The sequence below is a fragment of the Phoxinus phoxinus genome (assembly GCF_949152265.1).
Source record: "Phoxinus phoxinus genome assembly, chromosome: 12".
NCBI lineage: Eukaryota > Metazoa > Chordata > Actinopteri > Cypriniformes > Leuciscidae > Phoxinus > Phoxinus phoxinus.
In genome coordinates this window covers 18,286,992-18,305,923 of record NC_136887.1, presented here as the reverse complement: position 1 = coordinate 18,305,923, position 18,932 = coordinate 18,286,992, and the positions used below count along the sequence as shown (strand labels likewise).

The window sequence follows — 18,932 nt, the reverse complement described above, 5'->3', positions numbered from 1 at the left end:
TGCTTTAGTGTAGTAACACCACCGCATCGCGTGAGCATCATGTAAGTTTGTAGAAAGGGGCGGTACCGATGTGCTACTGCAAACAAGAGCGAGCGGAGAACCGGAGGATGCAGGAGCAGACGAACCGCATCTGCACACGGAGGAGGAAGACATGATGCTGTTTTAACAGCAGTGCGGGATCGCTGAGGCTGAACTTGTCGTTTTGACCACTTTTGGTCTTCTAATAGAAAGATGGCGCCGTCGGGCTCGCGCAGCGATGACTGCTGGAGAGTTTTATACTGGATCCCTGTGCTGTTCATCAGTCTGATCGTGGCATGGTCCTACTACGCGTATGTAGTGCAGCTCTGCATAGGTAAGACTGGAAGCAGCTCTCTGAATGAAGTTGGTGTGAATGAATAAATAATACCTGGTTTATCGACCATGTGCATGTCTGCTTCTGTTACTAGAGCAATTTCTCTGATATTGATCGGGTCTATTTGCTTATAAACAGATTGACTAAGAGTGGGTCATAATAAGTGTCAAGTTGTATGAGATTAATTTATTTAACCCCTCTCTTTATATGCGCATGTGTGCCTACAAGAGCCCCTTCATATTATAATATTATGCATGTCTCTGCATCTTAATTATAAAACTGAAAAACAACATATGGGTCAGTGACTAATAGGCTAAGCATGTGAGATGATAAAAAGATCACACACACACACACACACACACACACACACACACACACACACACACACACACACACACACACACACACACACACACACACACACACACACACACACACACACACACACACACACACATATATATATATATATATATATATATATATATATATATATTATATAAACACACACACACACACTGTATATATTTTAATTCAGAGGTGAATTCAGGTTGATTGGGACACATTTTCCTGGTCATCTCAATGGCAAAATGTGTTCCAATCAACCTGAATCCCCCCCCCCCCCCCCCCCCCCACACACACACACTATATATATTTTAATTCATGAGGGTCATAAGGGGTCAATCAACAAAATATTAACTATATTAAAAAACAACACTGTTTTATTGCTTTTTTTATATGACATTATTGCATTTTTCATTTTTGAATTGTATTACAATCTTAGGACAGTTAACACCACCTAGACATTTTGGACTTTAAGCCCCAAACATTTTAATAATAGCAAAACTAACAATAATAATTCAGAAAATGCAAATGTTCCTAGAAAAGGTGTATTCAAGTATTTTATTGAATTTAAATTTTAAATGTATTTTGGAGTAACTTAATACTGTAGATCCACAAAAAATAACATCATGTCATTGACCCATATGCAATACTGTATGGAGAAATTTTGGCATCACTCTATAACTACCCATTAAGACCCTCATTCAAAACTGGATTTCTCCCCCTTCTTTTGTTGCTGTAAATATGAGCTCTGACCACTTTAAAAACATCTTCAAGCTTTATTATGTACTGTCATTTGTATGTGCGCAACAAGCAAAGGTTTGTGTTCACATTAACATCATTCACTCCTTTGATTACATCTGCTATCATGTTCCCATAAAAACAGCATGAAGAGGCTTTATTGTTCTCTTGAATGGTGGATGATCATGAGGATGCCCTGTTATTCTCTGAAGACTAATGGTGTGTGTGTTTGGACTCCTTAAATAGAATCAAATGACGTTTAAATATCTGTGCATAAAACAGCTGCTTTGTGATGTTCCTTGGAGACTTCACTGAGTGAAGTGTCAGTGGCCAGGCCACATTTCTAATGGCTGTTCCCACTGGCAGTTTATACTGGTTTATGCTGAACTGCAGTCAGTGGGTCTCCAGGCACCCCACCCCTTGCTTTGTACTTGAACTGACAGAATAAAAACCATGAAGTGCTTTAAAGGGATAGTTCACCCAAAAATTAAAAATCTGTCATTAATTACTCACCCTCACGTCGTTCCAAGCCCATAAGACGTTCGTTCATCTTCGGAACACAAATGAAGATCTTTTTGATGAAATCTGAGACCTTTCTGCCCCTCCATAGGCACAACTACCACTTTGGCGCTTCAAAAGAATTCATATGAATTGAACGTTTAGTACACAATTTTCTGAAGAGACACTATCCCTTTATATGATGAACAGATTGAATTTAGGCTTTTATTCACATATAATCATTCATCATCTCACACATCAGTTGTGGTAAACGCAGAACCCACAAGATTTGTTATCTTGCGTCAAGCAGGTTCGTTTGTGCTTCTGCAAGAACCAATGAGATTCCTTCTCGTGTTTCGCAGCACGTTTGAGCTTCCGCAAGAACCAATGAGGTTCCTTCTCATGTTTCAGAGCATGTTTGAGCTTCTGAAAGAACCAATGAGGTTCCTTCTAGTGTTTCAGAGTACGTTTGAGCTTCCGCGAGAACCAATGAGGTTCCTTCTCGTGTTTCGCAGCACGTTTGATCTTCTGCAAGAACCAATGAGGTTTCTTTTCATGTTTCAGAGCACGTTTGAGCTTCCACAAGAACCAATGAGGTTCTTTCTCGTGTTTCGCAGCACGTTTGAGCTTCTGCAAGAACCAATGAGGGTCCTTCTCGTGTTTCGCAGCACGTGTGAGCTTCCGCAAGAACCAATGAGGTTCCTTCTCGTGTTTCAGAGCACGTTTGAGCTTCCGCAAGAGGTTTGTTCTCGCGCGTCAAGCATGTTTGGTTGAGCTTCTGTTCATGTTGACTGGTGGTCAATGTTTATATGTGAGTAAAGCCTAAATTAAATCTGTTCATCATAAGCGATCGAGTCTCTTCAGAAAATTTAGACTAAACCGCTCAATTCATATGGATTGGTTTAACTATCTTTTAAGGACTTTTTGAAGCGTCAAAATTGTAGTTGCGTAGCTGTCAATGGAGGGACAGAAAGCTAAAAAATTTTATCAAAAAGATCTTCATTTGCGTTCTGAAGATGAACGAAGACTTACGGGTTTGGAACAAAATGAGGGTGAGTAATTAATGACAGAATTTAATTTTTTGGCTGAACTATCCCTTTAATGTCTGAACTTGAGCATGAATTGAAGGCTATTAAGTTTGTATGGGTTCAATGGGATTATCTACCAGCATTGCTGGTCACCAGCATAAGTATGTTTTGCATGCTGATGCTGTTGGCTGGTTTGCTGGTTACCTGCATAGGAAGTGGGAATGATGGTGGACCAGCTAAACTATACCAGCTCTAATCAGCCTAAATCAGCCTAGAGACCAACACTGAATTCATGCTGGTTTATGATGGATTTTTCAGCAGGGCAGTTTGCTCATTGTAACAATAATGCAAATACCCAAAACAGTAACAGACAGTGTTAGTTTAAAAGAAGCTCTGTTTACTTGTTACTACTACTACTATGCTATCGTTGCATTTATTTTAGCACGCCATGATAATTGGTGGTCAGTGAATCTTTACTTTACCCAACCCATGGTGACAAAGGTTGTTATAAACATATCGTCTGCTGATCCTTATATGTCTCAAAGGTAATCTCACGGCCAAGCTGTCAAACTCAACCTCACCAATCTCTACTTGACCTATTTCTGCTGTCAAATCACTTATGCTGCATGTTGAGTTTAGCAACAAACACATTTTACATTTCTTAAACAACACTGATGTCATCAGGAGAATAAACGCTTTAATTGTTGAAATTGGTCACAATGTGTCTCGTCATCTGTTGACAGTTTTTATTGCTCAAATTGAGAGGGTTGTATACCAATGATAAGGTGTGATGATAATGGCTTTATTACAGTATATAAAGTGAATGCTGGACATTTGCAGTTATTCTTTACATGCCTTTTGTGAATTATTACAAAATCACAAACGTATCACAACTTTTTAAGCACCCCCTGAAACTGTGCATCTATAATACTCAATTAATAATAGATGCATTGTATTCTGGGATTTCGTTTCTGTTTTGTGCTTCAGAGTTTTTTTTTTAAACTTATGTGCCAGAGCTTTCAAAGAGCATATTTTGGATAAAGAGTACAGAGTGCATCCCAAGTCACATTAGATGAGGCTAATCTAATGAGGCTTTTAGGACACTGCATTTTTAGTAAACGTAAAGAACTAGATAAAAACACACCGTGCAAAACAAAATCCTCCTTCCATGTCATCTGTGTGTGTGTGGTCCAAAATTGATTTTGAAACAGCTTTTTTTCTGCATGTTCCTGTGTCTCTAACCTCGTCACCACAAAATAGCTCATCGTCCTGAAAGAGCACCAGTTGAAGAGATGCAATCGTGAGTTAGTGAATTTGGGCATCTGATCAAGAGTCTCTGTACAGCGTGAGTTCCAGCAACTGTGATCAGAACCATCTGCTGCTCGCTGACCTTCTAAATGCACAAGGAGTTTCAGTCCTACTGTTTATACAACAACATCCAGTGCAGAATTAAAAAAATACAGCATTAACAAAAGTTATAGAGACATTGTTACCTTTTTCTTTCTCTTTCCTCTGCAGCATCTATTGAAAACATGGGAGAGAAAAGTAAGTTAGCTTTTTCCTACAATGTTTTACTTTTTTTTTTAAGAGGTAATTTCCAGCAATGTCTTTCCTTTAATTGGAGCAAATATTTATAATGATTTGTGCATTTTCTGAATGTTTATAAATGGTTGAATGATTTTTGAATGATCATGTGACACTGAAGACTGGAGTAATGATGCTTATAAGTCCATCGGACATTTTCACCCGTATTATCATTTGTCTTGGTAAAATTGTAAAAAAGACAAACCAAAAAAACACATCTCCTCAACCAACCACATGATTTGAGTTACCGTGCAGAATGAGTTATGCTATGCACCAAAGTTTAATAACCCCTCACCATAGTCATGAGCAATTCCCTTAGGGAGCACCACAAATGATGTAATGATCTTTTTTAATCAGCTTTCAATATTTCTTTTGTATCACAGTAGTTTATCTCCTGGTTTATCATGTGCTTTTCATAATGTTCGTGTGGTCATACTGGCAAACCATCTTCACAAAACCCATGAACCCCCTCAAAGAGGTGAGTACATTTGAGTATAGGAATATATTATATATTAATAACTATTAATTTCAAAGTAAACACCAATAATTAGCTGCAGACAACTGAAGTCATCAGAATGTGGTGTAAACTGTGCCATCTCTAAGTAATTTAAATGTTATTTTGCACAGCATTCCCAGTATGACTCATGAGGTGTTGGCTTATAATGAATATTATTTGCCTGTTAGCAGTGTAATATTTGTAAATGTATGGTAGGATGAGTTGTCGGTTACGCTTATTGAAAAAACAGCATGTTGGGTTGTAAATTGCATGTGATCGTCGGTGTAACTATAGCACCTCACTGGAAGCTGTTATTATTTCATGCTGAGGGAATGAGAAACCGACTGTAATAGAGAAACCACATATGGCTCAAACTGGCAATCGTACGCCTCTCAATTCTCTGAGTGCAGACCGTGCTTGCTTGTCACAGGAAAATATCAAAATGTTTTGCTTTTTTTGTCTTTTCCTTTCAGTTCCACCTGTCACATCCTGACAAGGAACTATTAGAGCGTGAAGATCGGAGAGAATCTCAACAGGAAATCTTGAGGAGGATTGCTAAGGATTTGCCCATTTACACGCGCACAATGTCAGGAGGTGGGCGCTTTTCTTTACGTTCAGCACATCCTAATTGTGCCAAAGACATCACTGTTAGCATGCCGAGTCTGTACCAGTCCATTCAGCCTAGATTTCGGCTCAGTAACAAATAATGGCCGCAGACAATTACATTTGTTTCAATCTGTCTTCAGTCTTCAGTGAATCCTATCGATCTGTATTTTAACAAGCTGTCTTGATACAGCTATCCGCTACTGTGATCGCTGTCTGCTTCTGAAGCCTGATCGATGTCATCATTGCTCTGCCTGTGATATGTATGTCTTTCTCCTTTTTTAAAAGACACAACACATATTCGATTTTGCTGTGTTGCATTTCAACATCTCCTGCCTCTGCTGTTTTACAGGTGCATTTTAAAGATGGATCACCATTGTCCGTGGTATGTACTAGCTCAGTAGATTAAACGCAAAGCAAGAATAAAAAGATTTTTGGTCTTGGAAGGAAGACATGCACCAAACATTTCTATAGGCTTCTATTAGACCAACAAAACAATCATTATTTTCCTAGCACACATTATTTGATTTTGCAATTTAAAGCTACACTAGGTTAAATCCATAAGGTAGCCAAATAAAGTGAACATTTTTGGTGCAATAATTGTACATTTTGGTGAATTGGTGACTAATTTTAGTGAATTTCTACGCTCTGCTTACACCCCACTGATAGTTAGATTTAGGGATGGACCTTCATGCTTAATTTTTTTCTAAAAATCATATGTTTGATATGTATGAATTAGAAATTTGTTCCCACAACTTACTAATGGCCTACGTCAGCGCATTCTACTAATTCGCTCCCTCGTTTTAAATCGTGTGCACAATATAATAATTTGTTCCCACGTTTGACTAAATCATGGCCACGTTGTAATAATTCCTTCACTTGTTTGAGTTAAATCAAAACGAGGTAACGATTTAGTTCTACGTGGCAATAATTTACTAAAGCAAGAGAACAAATTATTAATCCGTGGACATGATTTATATATTTTTGTCCATGTCATGTCACATTCAAGTCAAAAATATTATTTAAATGAGCTGAATCAATCTGATCACATTACATTTCACAAACAAAAGTAGCGTCAAGAAGGGTAGAAATTAAATAGCTTTTAAGGTAAAAACTGCCCATTTTCACTTGTTATAGTGTATGTTGGGCAGTATTTTGCAATAAAATCGATATTAATATCCAATTTTATTGAGGCTAATAGGCGTTTTGTCTTCTTTGACAGGGTGAACAATTGCGTGGGCTTCGCCAACTACAAGTTTTTCATGCTCTTCCTAGCATATTCATTGTTGTATTGCCTCTTTGTCACTGCCACAGACTTGCAGTATTTCATTCAGTTCTGGACTGTAAGTATGAATTATTAATTTCTTAGGCTTACATTAGGAAACAGATCATTTGAATGTTCAGATAGGCTGCCTTTAATTTAATAACGCACCAACTGGAGTACTATCATCTTTTCAATAAAAATAACGTTTTATTTTTATTTTGAAAGTTTGATGGTAAAACACATCAGCGTCTAATCCAGTATTTGTATGGACTGAGTCGATCGCTGACATTATTGATAGTTCCTGTAGTTTTGATAGTTTCCCTCAGCACAACACCTAAGTTACACTTTCTGTTAGATCCAGTAGACAAGGAAATGTAAGCTTGTTCAAAATGTTGGACCATGTATCCCACAAGTTTAATTTCACAACTTTATTTAACTGAGTATTCCAGACATACTATATTCTGTAAAACTGTATATCAACTATCGATAATATAGCAGCCAATAGCTTGAATTAGGCCTGAGCTGTTTTGTTTGTTTGTTTATTTCAGTCTACGCCTGTTTGTGGTGTTTTCCCCATGTTTCTCACAGAATGGCCTGCCTGATACCCAAGCCAAATTTCACATCATGTTCCTGTTTTTCGCTGCCTCCACGTTCTCAGTGAGCCTAGCGTTTTTGTTTGCTTATCACTGCTGGCTTGTCTGCAAGAACAGATCCACATTGGGTGAGTGGGTTGTGCTGTAATTACCCTTGGATTTCACTAGTAAACATGGGCTCCTCAATAGTGTGCATTTTGCATTCTATGATCATCTGTCCGCACTGCCTGATCAAATACGTCTCATACAACCAGTGACAGTGTTTAGGTCTTCTGCCGTCTGCCCTTTGTGGCAGATCCTCAAGGGAACATGTTCTTGTGGCAACATGCCAAGTCTTCTGGCAAAATCAAGTTTGTCAAGATTCATTAGGGTTGAAAATGTTAAAAAATGAATCTCAGAATCAGACATGTATTTTATTCTTAACCCTGCAAGGCCTACTGTATCATATTTGATATTCAAATTTATAAGGACAAATAAATTATCAAAGCGATCAAATCTTTATTTTACACAATCTACTACATGCCTTCTCTTGTCTGATTGATAGTTCATACTTTATTATCAGATTTAAAAAAAAAAACGTTTTCAAATCTTTTTATTTTATTTTTTAGAAAAAATCATGCTAAAATTTGAGTATCAAATATAAGACATCAGGCTTTTGAGAAATGTTTATTTGTTCATCTCTCAATTATCATCGCATTGCATTATATGCTTTACCCCCACAATTAAAACACAGAGCTTTGATCATAAGACTAAACACTTAAATATCATCTTATTTTTGGGAGAAAAATAAAGTTTGGGCCTCTGCATAAAATCGAGGCGTTTTTTTCTTCTTGAGTATGAGCTCCATATTCTTCTATAGCATACTATAATATGAGTCATAAAAGTATGACTCTACAAAAAAAAAACACACACAAAGGGTTCATTTTATTTGTTTTGTCTAAAGGCTCAATAAACTGTTCCATAATAAAACTGACTAGTCGCCATTTTTCTGATTAGTATTTCATATGTTAGGCTTTAGAGGGTTGAAAGTTAAGAGAAAATTGGAAATCATGTTAGTAGGATTGTATATGAAGTGACTTTATGTGTTTATGCGGTTTAAATGTTTCTCCTGTCAGAGGCTTTCAGAGCTCCTGCGTTCCAGCATGGACCAGACAAGAACGGCTTCAGTTTAGGAACAAACAAGAACTTTCGCCAAGTGTTTGGAGAAGAAAAGAAATGTTGGCTGATGCCTGTTTTTTCAAGGTATCAGTCATATTCATTAGCACTGAAAATATTAGTGTCAGTGTTCGCCCGATCTCATTCCCTCTGTATCACGTTGTGTTTCTGCAGTCTGGGTGACGGCTGTTCATTCCCTACATGTCTAGTGAACCCAGACCCCGAACAACCCTCCTTGCCCCCAGGACGCAACCCTTCCATCAAAAGGTTCATGCCTCAGATGAATTATTAATTATTCAATATATATATAAGAAAAAAAAATCCCCACCTTTTGACAGTCCAAACAAACAATGAGTCAAGACAGAAATTTGCAGTAGATATTACTTCTGGTTCCACTGTCACACTAGAAATGCGCATTGCATTGTGGGATAGTGTATTGCTGATATGCAGAGCTTTCCATTCATGCCCTTTTCATTCTTCCAGTGCTGGAGAGTCTCATCAGTTTTCTCCTAAACCTCTGAGAGGGTCTCAGAGCCGGCTGCTGAATAACGGACAGTCAGAGGGAAGTGAAGACAGAGACAAGCGAGGTCTGAGATCATTACAAAACCATTACATTGAGTGTTATGTTTGTCTTGACCATATAGATATGACTAATAGATATGAGGTAAACATGGAGCTATGAATGTGTGAGGTAATATTACAGTGTGGGGAAACAACGTTGTACACTTTTCATTCTGTGTTTTCCTGATAGGCACGAGCAACCCAGGCTTGACTATTGAGAAGGAAACTTAGGAACATGTTAATGAAACAGGTTTGCTACTTTAGTGTGCACATATTACATTTGACTTATTTACAGATAATAAAACTTTAAAGTGCTTCAAAATTATTGTATTGTAACACTATACCGTTCAGAAGTTTGGAGTACGTTTTTTTTCTCTTATGCTCACCAATGCTGCATTTATTTGATCAAAAATACAGTAAAAACAGTAAAATTACAAAATATTATTACAATTTAAATTATTTTTTTTTTTTTTACATATTCCGGTTATGTGATTATTTCAGTGTCACATTATCCTTCAGAAATCATTCTAATATGCTGATTTGCTGAATTTTTTATTATAATTACAAATTTTGAAAACATTAATATTTTTGTGAAAACTGCGATATGTTTTTTTCAGGATCCTTTGATGAATCGAAAGTTCAAAATAACAGCATGTGCTTGAAATATAAATATTGTGTAACATTATCAATGTCTTTACTTGGGCATTTAATCAATTTAATGGATCCTTCCTGAAAAAAGTATTAATTTATTTTAAAAAAAATCTTACTTTCCCCAAACCTTTGAATGGTAGTGTACTGTACATACCACATATACTGATATATTATATTATATTATTTGTTATTATATTATATTTGTTATATTTCTACTTTAGGTGTTTTGTCCTGATGATGTCTGTTGTCAGTGGAACAGTGAAGACGCCTCTGCTGCTCTTGCACAGACTTGCACTGCACTTCCACTCTCTACCTAATGAATTGTGATCCTTCACAAGCGCTAACAGAAGCAGGATAATGGAGTGTACATTCATAAAGGGCCACAGTCTCTTCTCTTCCTTGGAAACTGTATGGCTGAGATATCTTAACGTGCCTAAAGATACCCACAGATGTGGCTGAACAAGGTAACATTGGTTCCTGGACCCACGTTTAAATTTTTTTTAGAACTTTGTACGGAAAATGCCTTGAATATAGATTGTGTGGTGTAGACATTTGCTAAAGAAGGTGACATTTTTTGTTAGTCTGGGAAACGTGAAGTATTTATGCATGCTGCGTGATGGTGGTACATAGTCGTTTGTCATGTTTGAAATGTGAAAACTGAAAAGCCCACTACACTACAACAGATTTTGATCCTGCATTGTTACGATTTTGTTCATTACTATACAGATGCATTTGCACATCATGTCTATGATCGGTTTTATTTGACAAAGTGTCAGTGAGGATCTTGTCCATCACCCTTAAGTCTGGATCCCCGCTGTCCTGAGTTTTGCAAAGGTCGTACACAAGCAAAAAAGACTGATGTAGCAAAACATTTTTAGCACTGCATATCCAGACAAAAACACTGTTTATTCAAGTTTTTACCTGACAAGCAGAGGGAAGACAAAAACACTCTGTATGCACTTTGAACAGGGCTTGAAGCTGCACATTACTTCAGTTTTTAAATGTTGTTTTCTTGATGGTTCTTTCGAATCAAGTATACAAGGTAAAAAGTATTCAGATAACTCTTGTCCATATGCATTGTGATACTGCAGCTGCACTGAACATTTCACTAAGTTTCACTATTCTATTTTTAGAATACTTTGCATAACTCTGTTTGCACACTTAATGCAAAACTCAGATGTGGTTTTGTATCGCATCTGATTTATCTAAGGGCTCTTCTAAAATACTTACCGTATTTCTATCTGAATTTGATTCCAAATATTGCATGTAAATGTACTTGTACTTGACTTTGACTCGAGGTGTGAACAAAACCTCAGAAATGCCAAGAGCTGTGGTGTGTAGTTTTTATGGAAATGTCGTATAGGATTTCTGTTACTTTGTGATTACTAGGTTCACACACCACATTAAAAATAAACTGTGATACAAGATTTCTACTGGTTCTTGCTTTGTGTATGTAGACAAGCTGATTGCCGTTGCTGCGTTTGTTCTTTGAGAGTCTGTGAAATTCTGCTTAATGTTTTCATATACATTCAGACTCCACTCCATATGACAACGCCATTGAACGATATGCCTTGATGAATGTTACTGTAAGAGAAATAAAGTGATATTTTATTAAGTGCTACAGTGTTGTTTTGGGATTGTTTCAATCTAACACTAGTAACTGTCCTTTAGGAATGGTTAATACAGCAATACAGCATATGTCTGAACAGACTTCAGTTAGAAAAATCAGGCTTTTATTTCCAAAAGCTCTAAAAACAGACTCTATATTGCATAATACCATTGTGGATACTGTACACATCAAGATGGCAGACAAATAGGAGGAGGGAGGTTAAGAGCTACCAAAATCATTATTCACTAAATCACACATTCAAAAGAAAAGAAAAGCTGTGTTCATGCGATTCACATGTCTATAAAAGCTCAGATTAGTTAACACAGCATTTATTCAAATATCTTTCAGTACATACAGCAGATCTAGGCAACACATAATTGTAAAGCAATACAATAGAAAAAACTGAATAAAGAGGAAAATCAGGAGAAAACCCCAAACAGCACAAAATGTGCACCATTCAAAAAACCAGCACTACAAGTACGACTAATTCCACTGATACGGAGTACTTGAGTTGGTTAAGATTCCCTTTAAGAGTCATTATTTCTTATATTAAATGAATAAAAGGCTTTGAACTTTTTGATACTAAAATACTACAAAACCTTTACAATTCTTTTAAAAATGAAAATGGAAAGACAATTTTGATGCAGAAGTACGAGGTGTCCTCAGTTCACTTAAATAGTGGCAGTTACATCATCACTCTTAATTTACTCGTGTGGTAAAATCTGTGCTAACCCAACATAAAGAGTAAAATCAGTGCGAGGCTTCGCTTTACAATTAAGTGCCTGTATTTACTGGTGTCTGTGAGATCCTCCATCTGTCTAAAGCTATTGCGAAGTGTGAGAAAACAGTACTCCTGTAATCAGGGAACGACAGTTCACGTAGGTGACTGGTGTACTCGCCAAATTAGTCGATGAATTATGCAACTGTACACGAGAAGAAATGAATCCAATAAATTAACGATAAAAAATAACAACATAAAAAGTAGCTTAATATTAAGGCTGAGCTGTGGGGAAGGGGAAAAAACTCAAACACCAAATGGTTCCTCTTCCTTAACCATAAAAGATGAACATTGTGTGAAAAGATTTAACCCAGAGAAGGCAACAAATGGAAGAAGTTTTTTTTCTTCTGTTGGATGGGAGCTTTAAAGTGCAAATTCGAATGAAATCTCTCATGGAAAACAAAACAACAACAACTAAAAACCCATGTTTTGAGCCCTGTATATGAGGTTCTTTACGGCGAGGGATTCTTGTGTCATGACTGCTGCTTGTTTGCCTCCTCCTCGTAGGCATTTCCGGTGCCGTTCTGGACATAGGATGAGCCTGAACCCAGTCCATACAAGTGACCACAATACTTGGCATCATCAATGTGATCCTCAAAAAACATCTGCAACGACAATGATGTTACAGTCAGTACAAATGCTGAATCCAGTGATATTTAACAAGCGTAGATGAAGGCACACCTCTCTCATCTTGAAGAAAGCCATTCCTGTGAGGAGCGAGTCAGACCCTGCCTGATGCTGAGGTCCAATTCTCTCCAATTCAAGCTGCTCTGCCACCTCCTGCAGACCACCCTGCACATCACATGACGGAAATCAGACACAGATTCCTTCTATTCACACACACTGCTACAAATGAAAGTAACCCCTGGTATACTTCAAGGCAAATGCTGCAGTGATGACAGTGGTGTGATCCAAAATGATGAAATAAGAAATCCGCAATGGCTATACAGGTGCAACTCGAAAAATTAGAATATCGTGCAAAAGTTAATTTATTTCAGTAATTCAACTTAAAAGGTGAAACTAATATATTATATAGACTCATCACATGAAAAGTGAGATATTTCAAGCCTTTATTTGTTATAATTTTGATGATTATGGCTTACAGCTATGAAAACCTTTTCACAATATTGTAATTTGGAATTTTGAGGTTTTCATAGCTGTAAGCCATAATCATCCAAATTATAACAAATAAAGGCTTGAAATATCTCACTTTGCATGCAATGAGTCTATATAATATATTAGTTTCACCTTTTAAGTTGAATTACTGGAATAAATAAACTTTTGCACGATATTCAAATTTTTCGAGCTTCACCTGTACATACACACTCACCACCAGTTTTCAAGTTTTATTGTTTTACAATAACACTGAACCACAGAAAATTTGATTTGGCTTTATGTACTGATCAACAAAAAACAAATGTCAAAGTGAAAAAAAACTTTTTCGTTTTATTCAAAAATTACAATAGTTTAACTAGAACTATTCAAGTCAGTATTTAGTAGATAACCTTTGACCACGATTACAGTCTTAGATTTGTTAAAACTATTAAAAAAACATTTTTAGGCACTGCAATAAAAAATTGAAGCACTACAATTACTAAAATTGAAATAAAAATACATTAAAGATACATAAATAACACTAAAAACTAACTAAAATTATAAACAAAAGCCAACTCAAAACATGAATACCTACTATAGTAGGATATAAACAAATACTAAAATAACACTGATCAATACTGAATAGTATTCTATATACATTTTAAAAAGAAATAACTGATTATTGCAGATCATGCCGTCTTTTTGCCAGATATGTTTTTGAGTCTTCTTTCTGTTGATCGATGGACACACACACAAAAGGGGGAAAAAAAGGAAAAGAAAAGAAAAAGCATGATTCAATGCTGTAAAACACTGAGGAAAAATTCCACAGTCATGATACTTTTATAGGCCCTGTATTTCTAATGACAACATCCTCATGCACATTTCCAAACGCTAAAATACCTTCAAGTTCTTACAGCTCTTCATGAGGTATTTCACATCATAAATGATGGAAAAAAATAAACGAAGGACCTCGAAGAAGTCAACCTCCTCCTCTGGCAATTTCGAGTTGGACAAAATTTTAATCAGGTACCCAAAGTCATAGCCACTGTTTGGAAGAGACACAACAATTAGCTTGAAAATACAGGCGTATAGTTCATGAAGTTTTAGACAGTTTTTTACAGTACTGTACATTTTCTCAAGCTGTCAAGAATCTTCCAATTTTAATGGAGTTGTGGCTTGAATCGCCGCTGAAACACTGTATTGATTTCAGTATGTGAATATTATTACTGTAAGATTACCTATGGAATGAGAGCCACTTGACCCCCTCACAAAGCACCACACCTGAGGTCATAAGCAGCTCAGCAAAGTACAGTGTCTCAATACCCTCCTCCTCATGCTTCTTAAACTGGATACCTGACGAAGTGAGCAACTCAATGGAATCCTGTGCATACATGTCTTCCCTGTAAAAGACAGTATGTCCTGCTTTCATAAAGAATCACACTGATGGCTATGGTTACACCTGAAGACAAGAAAAGTCATCTTGTCATATGTCTTCAACATGCACATATAAGAGAGATCATGGATTGATGCTTTGTTGTTGAATATGAGTGCGATACCTCTTTAATTACAAAGTGCAATGCTTACGTGAGGTTAAATTTGAAGTTGAACTGCCATGTTGACGTTCCTGATGGGTATTCGCCATCTTCGTTCATAAATGTAAGGCCAAGCTGGATGATCTTCAACAAGTCAACATTACACCGCAGCAGCTGATACTGGTAATCGGCATTGCTTCTAAATTCTCCGATTGGTCTTGCAACGACACCTGGAAACTCTGTGTCCTACAAATGCAACAAAACACATTATGAGTGTTATGGTTACTTGTATATTTATAGTGCATGATTTAAAAAAAAGGGCCAGAATTTTTTATTATTATTATCATTAGTTTTTGTAATTTTAGTACTTCAACTTATTTCAGTTAGCCTAGTTGCCAAAGCAACATTTTTAATTTTCGTACGTTTTTTAAGTTTAAGCACTAAGGTTTTCCATCTAATATTTATAATTTATTTTGACCTTTTTTGTTGTCTGATGCGCCTCATGAGTTAAAATGTCCAGTTTTTGCCATACTGAAAAAAATGGTAACCTAAAAATTATAATATCTAACATAAATTAACTGGTTTTGTTCAATTAAAAAATATAATCTAATATTGCTGAATCAACCTAAACCAACTAAATACATTTTATTGGTTTAATCAAGTAAAAAACTATGAAAGCTTGTTTCCGCCACTGAATAAACAATAAAAAAGAAGATTGTGGCTTTTTTCTCACAATTCTGACTTTTTGCTCACAATTGCATGATATAAACTTAAAATTGTGCCTTTTTTCTCAGAATTGCATGATATAAATTCACACTTTTGAGTAGTATAAACTCACAATTGTGTGTTATAAAGTCAGAAATGTGAGATATAAATTTGCAATTCTGATGAAAGTCGTCAAAATCGCTAGATATAAACACGCAATCGCGAGAAAGTCAGAATTGTTAAAAGTCAAAATAAGTTTATATCTTACAATTCTGACTTTATTTCTCGCAATTTTGATAAAAAAAAGTCAGAACGGTGAGGTAAAAAGTCGCAATTAACTTTTATTTTTTTTTATTCCGTGGCAAAACAAGCTTCCGAAAAACAGCTCTTTAAGGTAACAATTGCAGGTTATTACCACTTTTTTACAGTACATCCTTTCTTTTCACAATGACATTGACTCTCGCACATCTCTTGCCATCAGGCTGACACTCAAGTTATTACTATGGCAACTGATGTAGACATACCAGATATGAACTGCACTGTCTCAACATTTGGATCTGATTTCATAACTTGCTAATTGAAAGGGCAGACGGTCAGTCCTAGATGACATTTGAAAAATAAAACTGGATTGATTTAAATAAAACTTTATTGCTTCAAACTCACCATTGCGACATAGCTGAATTTTCGAGTCACCTGTCGGATCTTCTTCATCTCCTCGTCCAGGTTGCTGGCCCAAACCTCACATATTCTTTGGCTATGGTCCACAGTGGCTGCGGGCATAGTTCCACTCTCAGGTTCACGGCATCAAAACCAAAAAAACACTCCCCAGGGGATATACTCATGAAATAATAGTCGCTTGTTCCCTTTTTTTACCTGAATAAAATAAAATCACATCATAATCAGACAATCAGGACATTTTATATCAAATCACTTTATTGTCACTACACCATAAACAAGAAGGTAATAGATAAACTATATAAAATAAACAATATGCAAATATGCACACACAGTATAAACAGACATAGGGTAACTTGAGACAATTAAAAATGTGCTACTGAAAACAAATGGACAAAAAAATAGCATCTTAAATTGCAGAGTAAATGGTGGGAAATATTTCAAACAGCAAATATATATATAACATCACCATACAAAATTCTCCTGTCCAATTAAAAATGAGCATGTTGTAATCAAAGCATGACCTAATTGTTCCCTTTACTTGTACCTAATTGTATTTTCTGCAATGGTCAATGACTACAGGTTTGTATACATTTTCAAACTTGTGTCTGTGGATTGTGTCATGCCCTGGCGGATTCACTTTGGTAAATCATTAGTCATGTGTTTACTGACTTCAAACTAGATGTTAGATGAGTGTATCCTCCTTATCCCCAACAGCATTATGAGGACTATAAACAGAGGGAGACTTTCTGCAATACTTCACATGCCTCATTTTAGACTTTACTTAGAAAACATGACTAACTCATCTAATATTCTTGCCTCATGACAACACTGAACGGATAATGATTCAGACATACTCATATCACTCACAAAAAACCTGTTGTAATGTGCCTAAACATTACAACTAGTGCCAGATGAGTCAAAACGGTCGCAGGCTAACAGGAGCAGCATTCACTTCAATATGCCAACAAAACCAGTAGGAAGATTGGTTGTGTGCCAGAAAATGCTTTTGAACATACATGCACATTAAAGTGCCTTTATAACCTATGATCTGTTTCTTTATATGTCCTTAAGCTATCAAGTCAGTTGTTGTAAGTTGACAGGTTAGCAGCACCAGCTAGCACAACATCTGATAAACAACTAAACAACCCCGCAAACGTCTTGAAATCATGTCTACAGTCAGCTTTTGGAGGTTTGTGTAAATCATATTTCTTTGTAAGATGTGAATGATGCTGTTTGGTGTCGGGGTGAGTGTTTATTTGTGTATGTGGCTAGCATGTTAGCTATTAGCCTAGCCACAAAAGTTTGTCCTGATATTATGATCAAAGTTCACTTTTTCTGTCAGGACTTACCTTTCCTCAAACAAGGTAGTTACACTTAAAGCGTATACTGCTTCAGTAATACACAATCACCTTGTTTAGAAAGGACTGGGACCTTGCTCTATACTTTTATATAGTTTTATTGGGCTAACACCGATATCAACAACCAGCTGCCACCTCTGAAACTACATCACAGCGCTAAGTTCGGCGTGACGACAACAAGACGACGCGTGACCTTTGAACTCATTGTGGGATTTTACGTTTGTATGTAGCTTACATTCGTATCTGTAAATTTTCAAAGAAATAGCTATGTTAAAGGTTGAATTTTTGAAATAACAATATAAAACTTTTTTTCACTTCAATGGTGAGATTCACACAACTTTAGTTAGTGTGTATTGTTGCTGTTTGAGCCTCATACTGTCTATGGTTTGAGCATAAACAGCATCTACAAAGTTATAACGCTCAAAGTTCAAAGAATAGGGATACATTTTATTTTAAAGAAATTGCTTTTTAAGGACTACAACAAACGGCTGGTAGGGACTACATTCCTCCAGGGTTAGTGACATCACTAACCTTAAAATTTACATAAACCCCGCCCCCCCCGCCCCCCCCCCCCCCCCCGGAAAACGATTTATAGATTATCAAGACAGAATATGCTAAAAAATCAATGACTAGAAGATAACTACACATCAGCTACATACATTCATCTACTAACCATTCAGAAATGTTGTCTACATCTTGTTATTACTTCTTGAGTATTTCCATCTTTGTCTGAAGCCGGTTTGAACATAAAAGGCTAAAAGTTTTAGAAATTGTCAGTGCATGTCTGTGTGAGTGCAAGCTGTTGAAGCTTTATCATCTTTTACTCACCCTCAAGTTGTTCCAAACCTGTATGAGTTTCTTTCATCTGTTGAACACAAAATAAGATATTTGGAAGAATATTGGTAAACCAGACAGTTAATGTAGCCATTGACTTCCATTTTCTTATTATGTAAGTCAAAGTCAACTGTTTGGTTACAAACATTATTCAAAATATCTTCTTTTGTGTTTAACAGAAGAAAGAAACTCAGGTTTGGGTGAACTACGGTTTTAGTTCTTTTCAGAATTTCATGTATTGTAGTAGGCTATTTCTCTTAGAATATTTTAGAATAGAATATATCTTAGAAAAAGTTTAAGAAAAGTTTATATTTTATTTACTTTTAAATGTGATCTTTCTTGCAATAAAAAATAACTTATTGGATAAACACATTGGTTTCTTCAGTTAAGTGAACATTTTTAAGTAAAACAATATTCATTTAGTATATATATATATATATACACACTAAATATACACTTCTTTTGATTCTTATAT

The 18,932-nt window shown here is 36.1% G+C and overlaps 2 protein-coding genes across 3 annotated transcripts; one reads left to right on the top strand and one right to left on the bottom strand.

Moving 5' to 3' along the window:
* Positions 1-28: 28 nt before the first annotated feature.
* On the top strand, positions 29-11,488 carry zdhhc2 (zDHHC palmitoyltransferase 2). Of its 2 annotated transcripts, none has more exons than XM_079631182.1 (13): positions 29-352; positions 4,480-4,506; positions 4,929-5,023; positions 5,515-5,635; positions 5,838-5,907; positions 5,997-6,029; positions 6,867-6,987; positions 7,497-7,629; positions 8,617-8,743; positions 8,831-8,923; positions 9,140-9,243; positions 9,408-9,467; positions 10,090-11,488. In XM_079631182.1, the coding sequence occupies exons 1-12, from the start codon at positions 232-234 to the stop codon at positions 9,446-9,448; spliced, it is 1,086 nt and encodes a 361-aa protein (XP_079487308.1). In that variant the 5' UTR covers positions 29-231; the 3' UTR covers positions 9,449-9,467; positions 10,090-11,488. The 2 variants fall into 2 exon arrangements, with proteins under 2 accessions (XP_079487308.1, XP_079487309.1); XM_079631183.1 differs by lacking the exon at positions 29-352 and adding an exon at positions 4,222-4,306.
* Positions 11,489-11,581: 93 nt separating this feature from the next.
* On the bottom strand, positions 11,582-17,781 carry cnot7 (CCR4-NOT transcription complex, subunit 7). The gene is given in 8 exon segments (XM_079631184.1): positions 11,582-12,860; positions 12,937-13,047; positions 14,251-14,395; positions 14,589-14,781; positions 14,784-14,809; positions 14,935-15,128; positions 16,251-16,460; positions 17,615-17,781. Coding segments are annotated over 7 exon segments (918 nt in total). The 5' UTR covers positions 16,368-16,460; positions 17,615-17,781; the 3' UTR covers positions 11,582-12,728.
* Positions 17,782-18,932: the final 1,151 nt, after the last annotated feature.

Bases quoted from the DNA above. Each gene is read 5' to 3' on its own strand.
- zdhhc2 (XM_079631182.1), top strand. From the start codon at position 232: ATGGCGCCGTCGGGCTCGCGCAGCGATGACTGCTGGAGAGTTTTATAC. The intron at 5,024-5,514 runs GTGAGTACATTT...TTTTCCTTTCAG, and splicing joins CCATGAACCCCCTCAAAGAG to TTCCACCTGTCACATCCTGA. The intron at 7,630-8,616 runs GTGAGTGGGTTG...TTCTCCTGTCAG, and splicing joins CAAGAACAGATCCACATTGG to AGGCTTTCAGAGCTCCTGCG.